Below are 19102 nucleotides of genomic sequence, written 5' to 3'. Positions count from 1 at the left end.
GTTGCGGGTTAGTATCCTGCCACGGGTATGGATGTGTGTGATTTCCTTAGGTTAGTTAGGTTTAAGTAGTTCTAAGTTCTATGGGACTGAAGACCTTAGATGATAAGTCCAATAGCGCCCAGAGCCATTTGAACCATTTCGTAGTGTACAAACAAATGCGCGCCTTCAGTGACGTGATGCACAGTTAAGGAATATATAAGACAATAAACAATTTGCTTATATTACAACGTTAAAAAATTCTTCCCAAATCCTTTTGTATCTTTGTACAGTTCTCCAAATTCTTCTTAAGTAACATGACGTGCAGTTACAGAATACAAAAGTCATTATTAAATCGACGTTTATTGATATTAAGGCGCTAAAAAGTTCTTCCAGGATCTTTTGAAAGTGTTTGAACAGTTTGCTCTCTTGTTTTCCGTTGTCTGACTCGACCAACAGTGGTAGTAAGTGATCAATTAAACAGTTTGCACCTGAAGGTGGACTCTCAGGGTGTACAATGCGTTGCATGTATTAACTAAATTGGAACTGTTTTCTGTCTGAAGATTTTATTATCCATACTTCCAGTGTAATTGATGTTCAATAAGAATACTTTTATCATAAACATCGTGTGCTGGGCATGGACTAAATGATTTTGAACCAAGGGGCAGATCCATCAGCCAACAGCTTAGCAATATACGTTTTTATAAAGGCGGCCGTCAGTTTGAAAGGGGACCGTGAGCGTAAGCTGCAACGCAGTGCGAGTAGTTAATGTTAATAAAGTACTGAACATACATGTCTCTCTATCGACTCTCAAAGTATTCAGGACTTATGACTGCTTCTGTAGTTGGAGTCCTGCAAGTTTGGGTTGGATTTTGGTGCACCGTTCATCAGTGTAGCCGTGAAATGAACTCGGTATGATTCTGGCTGTATGAAACTATCATCTTCATCATCATCATCATCATCATCATCATCATCATCATCATCATCATCATCATCATCAGCCAATTCAATCATTAAATGATGTGCCCTCTTAGATTCGTGCTTGCAGGTAGACTTTCAGCACTCTTCTCCAAGTGGGACGGTCTTGGGTAGTTCTCTGCCAGGTGTTACCAGCGATCTGCTTGTTGTCCTTGTCCCATCTGTCTGGTGGTCTTCCTCTAGGTCTCCAGCGCTCTCTCGGACTCCACTTCAGTACTAGCTTCGTCCTATCTGTTGTCTTTTCTTCTTGCGGGGTGGCCAGCCCACTGCCATTTCAAGGAACCTACTGCCTCTAAGATGTCGTTAACCTTCGTCGCAGACCGGATGTCATCTGCTCTTTCCCTATACTTTCTTGTATAGCCCAGCACTGATATCTCCGTGGCTCTCGGTGCTGTCCTAAGTTTCCATTTTGTACATGAGTTCAGTGTCCATGACTTGCTGCCATACGTCATCACAGGAAGAATGCATTGAGTATATTGACTAGAAATCACATGAGCGTCCAAGGACGTAGCCATGCAAATAATTAGGCAAGGGTCTGGCAGTATAAAGCTGAGTAAGTCGGCCAGCAATTAGATATACCAACTTAAGAGGTCTAGAGAAAAGGTTAAAAAAATAAGAAGTCCACGTATCACTTGAAATAATATTTATTCACGGTGATTAAATCAACAAAGGTGGAGGAGTCCGATAGGACTGTCGTTCATCCTAAGATGGCGGCCCTGTAGGCAGCAGTGTATGGGGCTACGTAGGCAGCAGAGTAGGGGGCGGCGTAGGCCACGGGAGCTGCGGCAGCGGTGTAGGCGACGGGGGCGGCGACTGCGTGGGCGGTGTAGGCTACGGGAGCGGCGGCCACGTAGCTGGCCAGCAGGCCGGGGGCCGGCTTGGGGCCGGGGGCGGCCAGGCAGGCGGCCACCACGGCCAGGACGACGAGCACCTGTGTTTAAGAGCACACAATCTTCAGCACTGGGTAGTCGCAGTGAATTCATTACGTATAAAGCGGGTAGAAGTATCCAATAAAACGATAATCAATTCACCTTGGAATCTCATTGACTGGAATGGAATTTTCTAAAGTGATGGGTTGCGCTTCGAACTGATGTGTCTCGAGAAGTCCCGATAGGGGTGGGATACCATACCGCCCGCATACCATGAGAGATGGTCTGGGTGCCATCTCTTTTCACGAGAGGAACTCTTTGGCTGACATCCACTGAACCTTCACAGTACAGCGGTATGCCAACGATATTAAACGTCTCTTTCTGTTGGTCCCTACGGCCAGCTATGCCGGGCTTACATTGCAGCGAAATAATGCCCGCCCACACAAGACTGGAGTTGCTGCAGCTTGTCTTTGTAGATACCAAACCTTACTTTGGCCAGAAAGGTCACCAGATCTGCCTCGAGTTGAGAGCTTTAGGAGCATTATGGGTAGGGCCTACCAACCATCTCGGAACGTTGACAATCTAACGCCCTGGTGGGACAGAATTTGCAAGGATGTCGCTCAGGAGGACATCCAACAACCAACAACGCATCAATCGATTTCAAGCCCAATAACAGAAGAAACTCCTAATTGCCTCGATCTGTTTTTTTCTGATTCTTGTATAAATTTTCGATTTTTCCTGAAATCGTAATCATTTGTTTGGCTTTACATGTAAATCATATCTACAGATTTCAGTTCCATTCGAATAATTCCTATATGGTGCATCGTGTCATTGTCTTTCAATGTATTTTTAGTGACATTACCGAAAATGCCTTTTGAATAAGTGGAGTTACTAAAGAATAACCTAAAAAAGTTGTTTTAACGTGAATATTCTCAAAATGATACATTGTATAACGAAATAAATTTTTAAATCAGAAGAAAAGTAGCAGAATCGTAAATGTATGTGTAACAGAAAATTAATAAATAGGACGCTTTTCATATCAGGAAATTGAGATATTTGCCCTGGAAATAAATTTACGAGCGGTCAATTTCACTAAAAAAAGTGCTTGATTGCAATGGCTATGTACGTGTTTTTGACATCCATACGGATGATTCGTAACTGAAAATAAAATGAGAGGAATACTGTGGAATATTCCGGATAATTGCAAATAAGTGTTTTTGTTGCCGAATACATGACGAAAAAGAAAATGACTACATTAAAATATACACATCCACTTCGTTCGTAATGTTCATAGCTGTGGCCATTATTTATGGGTCTAAATTATAATAAATTACAGCGCAGCGCCGCGCATTTATCCTGATTCCTCTTAAAACCAGTCTACTGTGCATAATTACTTGTGATTAATTCTAGCAACTAACAGCTGCTGCCTAGGCTATCAGTGCGTGTTATGTTGCCAGTCGTAGAGCAAGAAACCGTGAAAATGTACGGTATAGCCCCTAAAATATTCACATAATAGTGCCCCATAAAAAATCACTGTAACGCTTTTTCAGTAAATATGAAATAAAACATAAGCCATTAAAATCAAATTTTTGCTGATTTCGATTTACAATACGTTATTCTACATAATCTCGTAATATCCTCTCTACTGCTGAAAATTTAAAAACGTACTGTGAACGAGTCTCTTTCCAAGTTTTCACATTTGCCCCAACATGCAACTGGTACTTGTAGAAATAGGGAGTAACAGCTGTACTTCCTCTGAAATATGTTAATTACTCGATGAGTTTCGACGCTATATTATTGGCATCTGCCGGGCCCTTTGCAAACGGAATGCACTATCACAGGTATCTTGCATACTAACTGGTCTCATGGATTTATGTTTACAGCATGTGTGGAATGTAGCTATCCAAAAAAAAAAAAAAAAAAAAACTGCGACAGTTATTGTTAGACGACTGGAGAGCACACATCGTGTAAATAGAAATCCATGATACCAATGAATATACACCGTACCTCTCCCAAATCACTGATGGTTAGTTGTCACTGTTCAGTTTGCATAGGGGCCTGGGGATGCCACTAATACTTGTCAAGTAATTAGTGTATTATGTAAAAAGAACGGCTATTCGTACTCCTCATTTCTACAAGTTTATGACCAGCCGCCGTGTCACGTCCATTTCAATAAGGGCCATGTATGTAAAAATTATGGTTGGCGTATCTCTCTAGTATTTCTTCTCGTCTCGCCCAGGGCCTTTTCGTCTCCCCCATCAGCATAGTATGGAACATCCTATATACTTGCGTAGGGTTGTGGCTGAAGAAGGCCATTGTAGCCATGGGCATATCATCGGTTCATCTCTGAAACGCATATACTGTGTAACACGGCACCACATCCTGAAAACTTCCATGATAAGATACATTCATTCAGCTATGTTGTCAGTCCGAGATTCCTCTCTACTGTGCTATACCGTACCTCCTTCGCTTGTGAAAACAATCACTAGTTGAAAATACTGATGACACGTACTTGACGATTCACCGAACTTTTCTCCGTATAGTTCTCTCTACAGACAATGAAGTGATAGCGGTTAAAACTGCAAGGGATGAGTTATTTGATCGACCATAGGGGATAATACAGTCAAGTCACATTCGGTGAATCTGAAAATGTTACTGTGTGCAGCTAGACAATGTCCGTGCGAGATGCGTCGCAACGACTCTGCACCAGCTAATGTCAGCACTGCGAAAATAGTTGTGTCTTCCCAAGAGGTGTCAACAGGTAAAGGAGCGCAGTGAGTCGCCTGTCCATCGACAATACTTGGCGAGGAAGTGGCAGCACCCGGTCTCTCAGACGACTTCCGTTTCTGCACACAGTATCATAATGGACGCATCCGTGTGTGGAGGGTCAGAGAATCACGATCATTGAGAGCAAGCATTCATCACCGTCAAACGTTCCCAGCACAAGACGTGGTAGTTGGGGTACCATTGGGCTAAAGCTCGACAAACCCTGTTTCCAAAAGCCGGTGATCCATGTAGCAGCCGATACGTTGGCTGTGCCCTGCACTTAAGCCATCCTTCAAGTTATCTTTCAACAAGATACCGAAAGACAGCATGTGTTCAGTACTGTTTAGACAACAGATCTTTCGATTGTAGCCATGGATAGCAAGTTTTCCAGACCACTAACACGAAGGAAACTCGGCAACCACTATGACTGATGGGGTCTGGCATACGGTTGCACCTGGGTGAAATGATATACAAGCATCTGTCATCCAGAACCCTTTGATTCATTTCCAGCCAGACAGCAGACGTCATGCGAATTAAAGTTGGCGGCTCTGTGTACTGAATTTCGCACACTCCCAAATTTCGTACAAATTAACTCTTATATAAAGCCTAGAAATTGTAGCACAATATCTAAAAGTGTGTTATTCTTGCAATTTTCGTGGAAATACAGTACAATTTGCCAGTAGTGTACATATTTGGATTTGGAATTTAATAAGACATTTCAATTTTAAGTGCAAAATTATAAACGCTAAAGCTTGTAACATACAGGCTACACATTTTATTTAGTTACACTGACTGACAGGCAGATAATGACACCATGGAACTACCTTAGGCCATTCACAAAGCACCACCGATACTACAGCACGGAAAATAGAAAAATCACTCTCTACATGTGTGATCACAGCGGTTCATCATTCATCACAAAAACACTATGTAGGAAAATTATATTAACGTCGTTTTGTGTGATATGGATCACATGTCACATAAGGGGACGTAATTCCTTAACAGTCACTCACCCCATTCGGTGGGATACTGTGTAGCGTTTACTAATTTGTTCCCGGTTACTATGGACATGAGGAGTGTAACTGCATCGCTATAAACAACCTGCCATTTCCAAGCTGTTAACACCAGCATCGCGTTTAGGGCAACAAAAGCGTGAAGTGGAGGAAAGTGAGATTAGGACAGTCTCCAGTAGACTATGACGTCACTAGAGTCGGAGCCCGAGTTCACAGTGGTTCGTCTTTGGCCTGAAATGTCACTGACTGTACTAAAATTCTCTTCAGTGAAACGTTCTGCTAATAACTGAGCCTCGATGAACAGAGAAATGCGCCTAAAGACTACTGTGACAGCGGGGCGTATTAACCTGACTGCCACCCGCCATACGGCCCGACAACCAGGACATGGTTTGTGGTGCCATTTCAATTCATAGCAGTCACTTCATAGCCGAATCCCTGCATCCTTACAGATTATTGGGAGGACGAAGATAATCTGCATCCCGCTTTGTTGTCCTTCATACCAATCAACCGCGAGCTTACATTTCAGTGAGATCATGCCCGTCCGCACACCGCGAGCGTTTCTATAACTTGTCTGCGTGCTTGGAAAACCCTACGTTGGTCAGCAAGGTCGCCAGATCTCTCACAAATTGAGACATCAGGAGCCTTATGGGCAGGGCCCTCCAACCATCTCGGGATTCTGATGATCTAATGCGCAAATTGTACAGAATCTGGCACTATATGCTTCAAGAGAACCAACTCTATCAATCAGTGCAAGCCGAATAGCTGTCTCCATAACGGGCCGACGTGGATTAACACGTTATTGACTTACACAGTTTGTAAAGCTTTTCCTCACGATTAGTCCGTCCATTTTTTTTTTTTTTAATTTAACTCTAAATGTACATCTCCAAATTTCCTACCCAGTTGGATTATTTCTTCGTTAAGCTTTTTTTTTTGTCTGATTGTGGACATCTGACTTCTTTGGTATTTGTATAATCTAAAACGCAGACTAAAATTATTAAACACCTCCCCTTTTAGCTGAGAGGCCCGTACATTCGAGAACCCATACCCTGTAGAATACATATCAAACGCGTTTCCCTAAAGCCTTCAATTTCAGAGTCCTGAGATAGGCGTTGGTCAAAGCCACCACGGATATGTTGTTCGTACGAACTCCATGACAAGCGAACTGCGTCGCCACTCACCTGCTTGTACATGTTGCTGTCTTGTTGGCTACTGGTAACCTGTGGCTACAGCCCGTTGTCTCGCCCTTATATACAGCTCGTGTAGGCCCGGCACGCATCCAAGTCACGTCTTGTGACGCTGAATGGCCGAGTCGAAGGCAGCGTAACTTGGCCAAGTGACGGGCGGCCTATGAAAGAACTCGCCATAATAGATTCATGGGATTCTTTTGTAATATTTCAGGTGTGTTACGAAATTTAATGCTAAATAGTTGAGCTAATTATAACAGAGTTCGTTCAGTTACAGCCGTTTTAGAAGTTTCTGTGTGTTCGTATTTATAAAAATATCGACTGAAAAAATAAGGTGTTTTCAAGCACACATTGCACAACACAATGCATTACGAACTTACAGACTATCGCTAGCGAGCAAAAATGTTCCATGCTTGTAGGACATTCAAATCAGGTGTCGTATTATTTTTATATTGTGTCACAAAAACTTCATTCTCAAGTGTTAAGGGGAGTTTGAACGCCTTATCCGGACAATGCAAAATTTAGTGACTTGGATTCCCAGTATTTTAGGAACCACTGTAGCCACTAACATGTAGCTTTAACAGGACATTAAACTGTATGTTCTGATTCTACTGAACTACAAAGACTCACGATATGTATGTTATTACTCTCTGAAAATTTGAATATTCTACTCGAAGTAGCTTTCGAGATTTAGGGAAAAATGTAACAGAAAATGTAAATTTTCAGCAACTACTTCTAATGTTTCTAAAGACTGTAACTCACTTAATATATACTTAATATTGTATTTTTACTGACTCAGAAAAACCCTGTACCATACTGTATATCATCCTCTTGATCTTTTTCCAAGTTCTTTCTTCTTTTCTTCTATCTGATCTACTTAGTGGCCAACTGCGCTGCGTAGTCTACTTTATCAGTGTGAACATTGTCCATCCATTCAAGTTCTCTGAAGTATTTTGCACCAGGATTAATTCCCATATGTTGTGGCACTTTTACTCTACCAGTGTTGCCATCATTAAAAGTAATAACACCATCACTGACCCCCTACTTTAGTGTCTTCATTCCAACAAAAACATGCAGGCTCGTTTTCTGTAATTCAGGATTTGCCTGGTTTTCTGTAATTCATGACTTGCCTAGTTTCTGTAAACTGGTTCTATGATATCCATGACCGCTGCTGTGATGTAATGTTTATGGCTGTATGATCTGTTTGAGTACAGGGCATTGTGGTAACTGCACTATGAACCTGGTCCAGAAGTGCAAAGGTGGTGTACTGGTTTTTCATCAGTGGACAGCCTGTGGAAGAAGGTAGCCCATACTGCGTGCTCCATTTTCAACAAATCCTCAGCATTATTAGTTTTGGCGCCATTACTTACTCTTTGAGAGATTTACCAATCTACTCGTCACTTTTCATCTTAAAAATCTTAGCACTTCGTCATACAACGCGACTCTATACTACGAAACGATACGATACCGTTTTTGACAGTGCTACCAATAAAAACAAATTTAATCTTTATAACACAGCAATCCACAGCCTTCTACATAGAAAAAGTACCGATATTATATCTTGAACTAACGCTTGTATATATTGTAACATTTTCCACCGGTGTAGATTATATTTAAAAAAACAAAAAAAGAAAAATACTTCCCATATGAGTTTATAAGTGATATATGAATCAATTTATTTGGAAAATTGCAAGTTATATAATTAGATAAAAATCAAAAAGTGTGAAAAAACTATTTACCGTTCTTAATCTCCTTAACTTACTGAAGCTTACCTCCTCCGAGTCACTATTATGATGGTGGTTAAAGTGCTGTGAAACGTCAAAATATATTAAATAGTTACAGCCGGAAAGAGACTTCGCCATAATTTTTTGAGTGTTGAACATATTGTTGCTAAGATCTATATTTATTTCATGTCTTACAGCATAATAATAATTGCAAAGTTACATCACTATACACAAAAAAATCTACTGGGATGAATTCGACGAAACAAACCTATGAAAGGTTCGTTGTCCAGTTGTTGTGACATTTTCTAACAACAAACTGTTATAAAGTGCTTACTAAACTATAGCGTCATATTCCGTTGGGAGAAGGAGATTAGTGTTTAACGTCCCGTCGACAACAAAGTCACTAGAGTGAGAACACAAGCTCCGATTAAGAAAGGATAGAGAATGAAAGCGACCATGCCCTTTCAAAAGAAGGATCCAGCAATTTGCCTTAAGCGATTTAGGAAAATCGCGGAAAACCTAAATCGGGATGACCTTACGCGGGTGAGAGCCGCAGTCCTACCGAACGCGACTGCTCACCATTGCTCTACCCTGCTCGGTAAAATATTACATACTATAGAACATAACCTCACATCTTCGCCTTAATTAATAAGTTTTGAATTAATCACGTGCGGCAGTGACAGAGAATCTTCCAATACGTGTAATATGCGGCAGATGTATTGGAACAAAGGGAAACAAATAATAAAACTAGGAATTTAGGAATACGTAGAAGGTAATAAGTTGTATGAACAATGGCCCTCAGTAATAATTACTCTGCTTCATCAGTATACAGGGGAAGGTGTATGAAATATAAGAGTGAAAAATGTTTGAAACTTTGTCCTCAGTTTTCTGATGCAAAACTCTGTGACAACGGATGTAAAAGCTGTTTTGATAATGCTTTTAAAGCACTCGCAGAGTTTCTTACACAAAGCTTAGAAAGGAAAAAGGAAAAAGTGTACCGTGATGAGTGAAGACGAGTCCGCGCCTCTGGTAGCGCCTGCTGTACTATCGAACAGTTTGTTTTGAAAACCAGCGAAATAACAAAGGAACACGTGTCTAATTAGGAGATATCGAAGTTTTTTATATGGTAAACAGCCATATCTATTAATCTTAGTAAAGAAAGGAGTCTGATCCAATACAGAGTTTTGTACAGGTGAGTTTCAATGTTTTTCATAAATATGTGCGAATTATATCTTACATCTGGAAAAGTTTTGAGAAAACATAGTGATTCACTGACTAAGAGAAAAATGAGAAGAAACCACAAGTCGCCAACTGCTTTCAACATCCAACACACGCCTTAACAAGAAAAGGAATTATTAATTTTTGAAAGAGTCTCTCTGAATTTTCCTATCGCGGGCGATTAGACAATTTTTGTAAGCAGATGAACTGCTGCCTGGTGAAGCGAAACTTTTATTTCATTATACATTCGTGACCAGCATTAATTATACCCAGAATACAACATAAAATTATTTATAATGAAACATAGATAATATTGGCTAGAGGGTCCGAAAAGAAAATGACAACTTTAATACACTCCTGGAAATTGAAATAAGAACACCATGAATTCATTGTCCCAGGAAGGGGAAACTTTATTGACACATTCCTGGGGTCAGATACATCACATGATCACACTGACAGAACCACAGGCACATAGACACAGGCAACAGAGCATGCACAATGTCGGCACTAGTACAGTGTATATCCACCTTCCGCAGCAATGCAGGCTGCTATTCTCCCATGGAGACGATCGTAGAGATGCTGGATGTAGTCCTGTGGAACGGCTTGCCATGCCATTTCCACCTGGCGCCTCAGTTGGACCAGCGTTCGTGGTGGACGTGCAGACCGCGTGAGATGACGCTTCATCCAGTCCCAAACATGCTCAATGGGGGACACATCCAGAGATCTTGCTGGCCAGAGTAGTTGACTTACACCTTCTAGAGCAAGTTGGGTTGCACAGGATACATGCGGCCGCGCATTGTCCTGTTGGAACAGCAAGTTCCCTTTCCGGTCTAGGAATGGTAGAACGATGGGTTCGATGACGGTTTGGATGTACCGTGCACTATTCAGTCTCCCCTCGACGATCACCAGAGGTGAACAGCCAGTGTAGGAGATCGCTCCACACACCATGATGCCGGGTGTTGGCCCTGTGTGCCTCGGTCGTATGCAGTCCTGATTGTGGCGCTCACCTGCACGGCGCCAAAGACGCATACGACCATCATTGGCACCAAGGCAGAAGCGACTCTCATTGCTGAAGACGATACGTCTCCATTCGTCTACCACTCTAAGAAGTTGCGTCTAATAATAATAGTTATAATAATAATAGTAACAAAAATAATAATGTTGATAAAGTGGATGCTCTGCAGCAGGGTGGTAGCCATTACACAATTACTGTTGTGTTGAACGGTCAATTAATTCATACATTGTTATGAAGCGATTAACGAAGAAATCTGGTTTATTGCGGGAGCTTCCTCAAGCTCTGAGAACACATTTGCATGAGATCCGTTAGCATATGTGACGTACAAGTCTCACTGTATTGATGCGTGTTTCGAAGTACGAAGTATGTAGTGGATGGGCAATGTGAGGAAGACGATGTATATAGATTTGTTTCACAAACTGTAACGCATTGTGTCAGGCGTTAACGCCATTGTTTGAGAAAATAATGAAACTATTGGTCAGTTGTGAAATCAGTGCAACAGGAAATAGTACTAGTAGTAACAATCTTTTAAAAACAGTTTAGCCCCCTGATCGAAAAACAACTCCACATTTTTTAACACTAACAAAATTTAATTTCACCTGTCAGGGTAACCACTCCTTTAGTGGGATAGGATCTTTACTTACATTCTTGTCCATGACAGAAATGTGTAAGGTGTGCACCAGTTATCTAATGATAACTACGTGAACGAACATCAGTGTCCTATACATGCATTGTAATACTTTAAGTGATCCTAAGTAGCATCGATTCGACGAGTCCTCGGTGGGTTACAGTAGGCAGACCACACGTCTACACATTTCACGTAAATGACAGACCAATGGCTTGCGAGCGAGGAACGAGCGCACGACAGCGTCCCACGTGTATCCCATCGCGTTCAGGTCAAGTGAATTTGGTGGCAGGCCATCAAAGTAAGTTCGTTCCAACACTGCATCACGACTCTCACCATGTTACACGACAGTCATCGTACTGGCAAGTATCATAATGTAAGAGTGGATGTAGGTAGTCAGCAATAATGTTCAACTCGTCCACAACTGTCTTGGTGCCTCAGATTACTGGCACATGTCCCAAGGATACGTTGCTAAATGTCTCCCATAGAATAACACTGCCTCATTGGGCGGCCTGTGAGGAGTGGTACATGTATCCGACTAGGCGACACATTTTCATTGATCCATGGTCAAATCTCCGTGTGTGTGTGCCCACTGTAATGGTAACTGAGGTTATCATTGGGTTAATATGGTAGAGCATGGTGGTCTTAGGAAGCAGACAAGCAGACAAGATGTATAGAGTGATGCCTCCACGCGGGCTAGCCGAGTGGCCTTGACCGTCTTGCCACGTTCGCGCTGCTCCCTCCGTTGGAGGTTTGAGTTCTCTCTCGGGCATGGGTGTGTGTGTTGTCCTTTGTGTAAGTTAGCTTAAGTTAGATGAAGTAGTGTGTAAGCCTCGGGACTGATGGCCTCAGCAGTTTGGACCCACAGGAACTTACCACTACCAGACTGACTGATGCTGTCCATAACATGTCTGTAATAGCACTGTAGTCTGACCTCTAATTTGATATATGGGCGACAATCCTACTCTACATACTGGACAAGCGTTCTACCTCCATGAGCTGTGAAGAGGCGTAGACGTCCAAAAACATGTCGTCTGCTCAGTTTCAACGTCCTTGCAGAATGTCCATTCATTCTCAGGGTAGTATCACACCAATAGCCGAAGAGTTTCTCCGTTTCCGAGCCGTACGATTCCAGACGTCGGGCCATGGCAGTCGCTTACGTAGGTAGATTTCCCCGTTTGCAGCAGATATCGTAGCTAGAATGATACCCCATTCGTCTTTACCTCGTTTACATACATTCCTTACCTTGTCACGTGCCCGCAACGTCACCAGGCGATACTTAATCTCTCGCTCGTATATGGTCTTACAGTCAAATGTTCAAATGTTCAAATGTTTGTGAATTCTTAAGGGACCGAACTTCTTGAGGGACCGAAACTCTACTTAAACGAACTTAAACTAACTTGTGCTATGAAGAGCACATACACCCACGCCCGAGGGATGACCTGAACCTCCTGCGGGAGGGGCCGCACACCTTACAGTCACATGAAGCAATTTCTTTCCTCATTACATTTTGTGCACATAATTTTCAACACATGAGGCGCCTCCCAGTAACTAATTTCTTGTATTATTGTTAGCCTCAACTCAATAAACTCATGCATATTAAGCTGTTTTGGTGCGGTACTGGTTTGAACAGTAGGGACAGTGCCTTAGCTCTCAATAAAACGTGTCGACCATCTAATTTTCAGTGGTCTAAACCGCAAAAAGCCATGTATATTCACTGTCGCGCCATTTGTACCCTGCACCACGCAACATGTAGACGTGCGTGAGTAAAGGTAACACCTTCACTAATGACTGGAACAAAGAAGGTATTTACCGATAACCACTACTAGGTGGCATTGTGTATCAGGACGTAACAAGAAAGAATGATATTTGTCAAATATATGAAAATAAGATATTGTATATTCGTTTTAAACGTATTCAATAAATTCCGTGGTGTGTTATTGAAGAACAGTTTGCAAAACTATATTAATTGTTTCATAATGTGTAATGCTATAGAGAGAGAAGAGAGAGAGAGAGAGAGAGAGAGAGAGAGAGAGAGAAACAGACAGGCAGACAGGCAGAAAGAGTTTAAGTAATTCTGTAAATATAATAATACATACTTGTGACGAGACATCCAAAAACAAGGTGAAATATAAATTTGAGATTGAATTTTGGGGCGTCTGAAGTTGCGTAACTCCTAAGAGAGAATGTGACGAGTGATAGTTTACAAAACAATGTGAGCTCAAGTTTAAGAGCATATTGTGAATTATTGAGAAATGAAGTAAGACGGTACTGCCCGATTACGTGCAGTTATTGCCATTAAAAGACATCATTGTGAGAGGATAATGTTTGAAGCGGTGGGTAAGCAGAATAATTACCAGGTGCATCGCAAAGACGGAATGATGCTGAAAAAGTGACCTCTCTGTGCCAGAGCTGGCAAATATACTTTGTGTTCAACATTAAGTCGATAGGAAGCCGTGAAGATTTGTTATGACACATTTCTGTATAATAACCACATCAATAAAGTGGTATGCAGCTTTACCTACATATGTGAACTTAAGTTCTCAGAATACTGAACTTTGTCCAAAGCTGATAAAAACGTTTAAAGCTGATAACGCTATTGACCTCTCTCGTAAAACAAAAATCAGAAACGGCGTTATAGAATTTTGTAATGAGAAATAAACACCAAATAATGTAGTAGCCTCGTACTAATGTTTCACTTGCTCATCTTTCTCTGAGGAGTTAAATGAGCAAATGTTATTATACATAACAAAGTCGTGGTTACAGAGGATCTAAAGCCTCGTTTACTCTGGGACAATCTTGCAACATTTTGGCATGCAACAGTGTCGCGTACTACAAGACGCACATTGTCGCATGATTCATGCTGCATAGACAGCACCGTGCGTCATGTCGCCATGTGCCGTAGCTATGTCCCGAGCTGAGTGGGTTCGTGTGCGACATTTTCTTTGCGACAGCGGTAAATTCGAAAATATAGAGTGGTCCAACAAGAAGTATTTTGCATTCACAGAGGACTTCTGACGAACTGAGGTTTTGTGGAACGCATGTGAAAGCAATTATAAAAATGTAGTGAAAAGAGACACGAAATCTCGCTTCAAAATATGAAATCGATGAGAATTCTGTGAGGAAGAAGATCAAAAACTTGAGGAGTGCATTTCATCGCGAACACATGCGTGTGACGAATAAAAAAAGCGGCTCAGTGGATAATACGGAAAGAAAATCGTTCGCATATGAATGAATGAAATTCATCTTAGAGTGGACAGCTGAACTGTAAGTATCTCGATTTCAGTAACTATCCATATTTCGAATTGAGTACTGTAGCATACCAAACCATGCCAACAAATTGATCCCATAACCCCTCTTAATTAATTAATCATTCAATCAACCATGGCAACAAAATTATCAATAAGTATGTTTGTAAAATAGGAAATTTTATTGTGTTCTTGGAAAGTTCCATTTTTTAAAAAAATTATGATGATGAATAGACTACATATGGTACCTTATACCAAATGCTTTCGAATGAATATGTAATCAGTAAATATAAACTGTAGTTTTAAAGCACGTTTTACGACAGTGGAACACACAAACCAGCGTGTACGTAGAAACTAACTAAAATGTTTGAGTTCATCTAGATAATACTGTTTGTTTATGTAAATGAAATACTTTGTAGTACAAACATATCCATTGGTACAAGATGATACTATTGGTATCTCTCTTGCCACTCAGACTTTCCATGTGGTGTCATAATATATTCTTTGAATTACTCTCGTACTGCCTGTGCATCACGGGAAGGTCTTCGAGGTACCTTTGACAAATTTGTTAAGCCATTATAGTCGCGAGTAGCTTATCTCAACTCTCCAAGAGTAATTACATGATTATCTACGTCTTCTGTATAAAACTATTAGGAGGTGAATAAGTAGTTCGGGACATTGCAATTTGTCTTAAACAATTATGGAAATACGTACCAGATTTTGTAACTATTTCAGTGTTCTCGACTTTAAGTAATAATGGTTTCCTAAACCCTCTAAAAACCGAGGACATTATTCCGAAAGCATTTTCGACAGTACGTCTTGTGCGAGAAAGTTGGTAATTAATATTCTTTCTTCCGACCTTGGTAACTGCCCAGCATACGGTTTCATTATATGTGTGATCGATGGAAATGCCTCGTCCGCTACAAAAACATATAGTGTCAAATTTTCTCTTCTTGGAAGAGAATCTGGTGGAGGAATGTTTAATTTATTTTACGTTAATGCTTTATGAAACGAAGTGTTCTTAAAAACGCCTCCATCTGCTACGCTGCCCTGTCAGCCAAAATGTATATATTGAAAGCAGTAACAAGAGTCTGCAATCGCCATAAGGACGATGCTAAATGTTTTAGTAGTCAATATATTCACTTTGAGTAGTGGCAGGACATAATTTGCACGTGTTTGCCATTTACGGCTCCTACACTGTGAAGGGAGTTCCACTTCACTTCGAAATTTCTAGCTACATTCTTCACTATACTTTGGAAACTAAAAAGTACAACATTGTCATTACTTTCCCTATTTTTTCAGAATGACGACACAGAGGACACAGAAACAAAAGATGGAGATGCAAGTCAGCCATCTGAAGACAATGTGCCTCTGACACCAATTACGTCTCATGGGGAAACACAGAGAAAGAAAATTACTAAACACAAGAAAGAACAGCTCACGAAAAGAAAAGAGATGCTCAAGTTTAGGAAGCTTACCCGATTTTAAAAACTGTTAACAACTGAGATGAGTGGAGTGTGTGTGGAGAGTTCATTGCCAATGAAATAAGAAAATTTCGTTGACAACACAAACATATGTGAAACACATCACTGGAACTGTGATGTTTAAAGCAGCGTTGGGGGGAGTATGACAAGTGAACTTCCAAAATCACATCATTACCGGTAGTCGTACCGGAAAACAGTGCAGAAATAAGCTGTCCAGAAGTCAACTAAATATGATACTGCTGAGAGGGAATAATTCATTCGCGTATCAGGTACATCAGAAGAACTCCATCAGTTTTTGCGATTTAAAAAATAATCGTTATATTTCATACCTATTATTTAGTTTCGATTATAACTTACTTAAAAATGAAAATGAAAAATTATTTTAATAAAGTGAGTATTGAATGTAATTCTTCAGCACTGATGAAATAGCTTTACCTACTTCTGACATTATGAGGGAAACAGCAGAATATGATACATTGAATGAGCAAATTAGTGACTTGTACGAGTGCCCAGTGGCTAAGAATCGTAATACGATGGCCAGTCGAATTCTTGGTGAAATACAGTCGTGGCAATTGGAATGTTTCTTTAGAATAATAAGTGTAGTTAACTGTAGTGAATAACGTCATTGGTAAAATTACTAAATATGGCACAATTATCTGTTGCTAGATCTCCCAGTATACTGGTGTGTGGACCTTCGTTAAATATTCTTCTCTTCCACTATCGTTTCCTTTTCCGTTTACATTCAATTCCATAGTTAGCGGCATATACAATGACCTAGTAAGCAGCCGCTGCAATCACTTTGTCACCCATTCTCGTGCATGACCGACTCAGTGTGTTACAAACTCTGTTGCTTTAATATGAACCTGCTGCATGCAACATAGGCCGCACGACGTAGCCGTTTGGAGCATACTACAAGACTACGCACTCCACATTTCCCTAGCACGCCACAATGTTGCAAGATGTTGCCCCAGCGTAAACGAGCCTTAAGAGTCCAAGTTAAGAAATTAATATATTTTTAGGCTGGAAGATAGCCAAATGTGAACCTTAAGTAAGCGAAAATTATTTGATTATAAAGCGAACTGGATACTAATGTGAACTGACTATGACTAACTCAGTTTTACAACAACAGAAAAGACCCTCACGTATCAAACCGTTACACAAGTAGTAGTTCAAACACATTTTATTACTTGGGCAGAAGTCAAAAGTAGTTAATGCTGCCAACCACTGTAACATACTACACATTTAATTTTCAAAATGTATTATTTTCTGCTGTTGTGAGATATATTGTTTTGCAAGCCAGAACAAGAACTTGAAATTCATTAATGCGTCTTCTGTATTAGCAAGGACTTTTATAGTTTTAATTCGTAAATAAATCAGTGATTTCCCCATGAAACGTGTAATATTCGGTGTATGTTTACCTTTTCAGGAGACGTATTAATTACTTACGGTGTTTTGGTTGTATATTGTAGGAAATTGCATTTGGATGGTATTTGTCTCCCCTTTTGTTGTCGCTGTTGACGTTGAGCCGCTACAGCTGCAGCTCGGCCGGTGGAATGGAGAGGCGACGCGCAGTGATGGTCGTCCACGTCGGATAACGAGGAACAGCACCTGAAAACCTCTAAAGCAAATTGATCCTCGCGTATTGCATGAAAGTCCGTTTGCGAGTCCGCACAGTCTACTCAGCGATGCGAACTGCTAATTTTAATTGTCTGTTATGGCTTATGATGATTTGTTATGCCCGGTTAGATAGTTATTGCAATATTGAGTGAATCATTCATCACCGACGTCGTTTCACACCACTGAAACGAGGAAAAATTCATTTGCGGTTCAGTATCAGTAGTTGTTGTGACGTTCCTAGCCAAAATTGTTCACTAAGGGACGACGCAAATCCAGAAATAATCTATAACGCCATCTTGCTTTCGGAGTCGTAATATTGTTACGGCAAAACACTCCTTTCAATGCTCAATGCGCATCAAGTCACTCATTCAAAAAAAATGTTCACAGGTAATTAATTTTGATCATCAACTATCACACAGTTCAATATATGATGGAACCAACACGTGAGACTTCCATTACTGACGAACAGTTTTTGTTGTTCCTTCTTAGCAATTAGTTTATAATCATCACACTAGACGCACCCCGATGGATCAGATCAATTACGATTTTTTGCAGTTCGGTGATGGTGACAATTAAGACAACTTTTACAATCAGCGTATTGATATTATCTTCGTGTGGTCGTATTAAAATTTCCTGCTCAGGGCTAATCAGGTATTGTAGTCTTCGATACTATGCCATTCTTCGTTGTAACTGATAGCTTTGATGAAGGTTGAGTCCAGCAATAATACCTTCAATAATTAAAGTTCATTAACTCGTCGTACACTATTAGAACTCACTTCAGTTCAAGTTCTCAAGTCAGAATAACCGTGAAGAAAGTCCACCCATCTGTATCACGCAATAGTACTTTTTTTGAATAAAAACAATCTCGTAGCGTTCCGTTTGTAGTACTATAACAAACGGTGCTCTCTCACGACTTGATAGCAAGCAAGCTAGAAAGCGACTAACATTTCCATGATTGAGCATTGTAGACGCATTGAATTTTCTTTTCGCATCGTTTGCAACACTCTTTCACTATAAATGTTATCTCTGACCGACATATTACTTTGTACTTAACTTTCGTTGTACTGATTTGCAGTTATTACTGCTTTACATCATGACATACTCAGTAATTGTTGTAACTGGTGTTCATCAAAACTTTACGGTGTTATATTATTGTCAAAGTTGTCGTACCTGTGAGGATAATTCATCCACTTCCCTATCCCCCCCCCCCCCCCCCCGCCCTCGTCCCATCCTCCTCCACCCTACCACCCACCATCCTGCAACTTATTTTATATGTATTCTCCATAGGAAAGTTGAATTACACATTACCAATAATTCTAGTGACTTCCACAATCTCAAACAAGCGAAGAGTGAAGGCTGATTAGGGAAAGGACGGGAGACTTCGC

General features: G+C 40.7%; 1 protein-coding gene across 1 annotated transcript; it reads right to left on the bottom strand.

Moving 5' to 3' along the window:
• Positions 1 to 1582: 1582 nt before the first annotated feature.
• On the bottom strand, positions 1583 to 6821 carry LOC126281700 (cuticle protein 19.8-like). Its single transcript, XM_049980873.1, has 2 exons — positions 6781 to 6821; positions 1583 to 1885 (listed from the first exon to the last, which is right to left on the bottom strand). Exons 1-2 carry the CDS (start codon positions 6790 to 6792, stop codon positions 1652 to 1654), a joined length of 246 nt encoding a protein of 81 aa, XP_049836830.1. The 5' UTR covers positions 6793 to 6821; the 3' UTR covers positions 1583 to 1651.
• Between the last annotated feature and the right edge of the window lie 12281 nt (positions 6822 to 19102).

The sequence above is a fragment of the Schistocerca gregaria genome, chromosome 7, assembly GCF_023897955.1.
Source record: "Schistocerca gregaria isolate iqSchGreg1 chromosome 7, iqSchGreg1.2, whole genome shotgun sequence".
NCBI lineage: Eukaryota > Metazoa > Arthropoda > Insecta > Orthoptera > Acrididae > Schistocerca > Schistocerca gregaria.
This window is presented reverse-complemented; position numbering and strand designations above follow the sequence as displayed.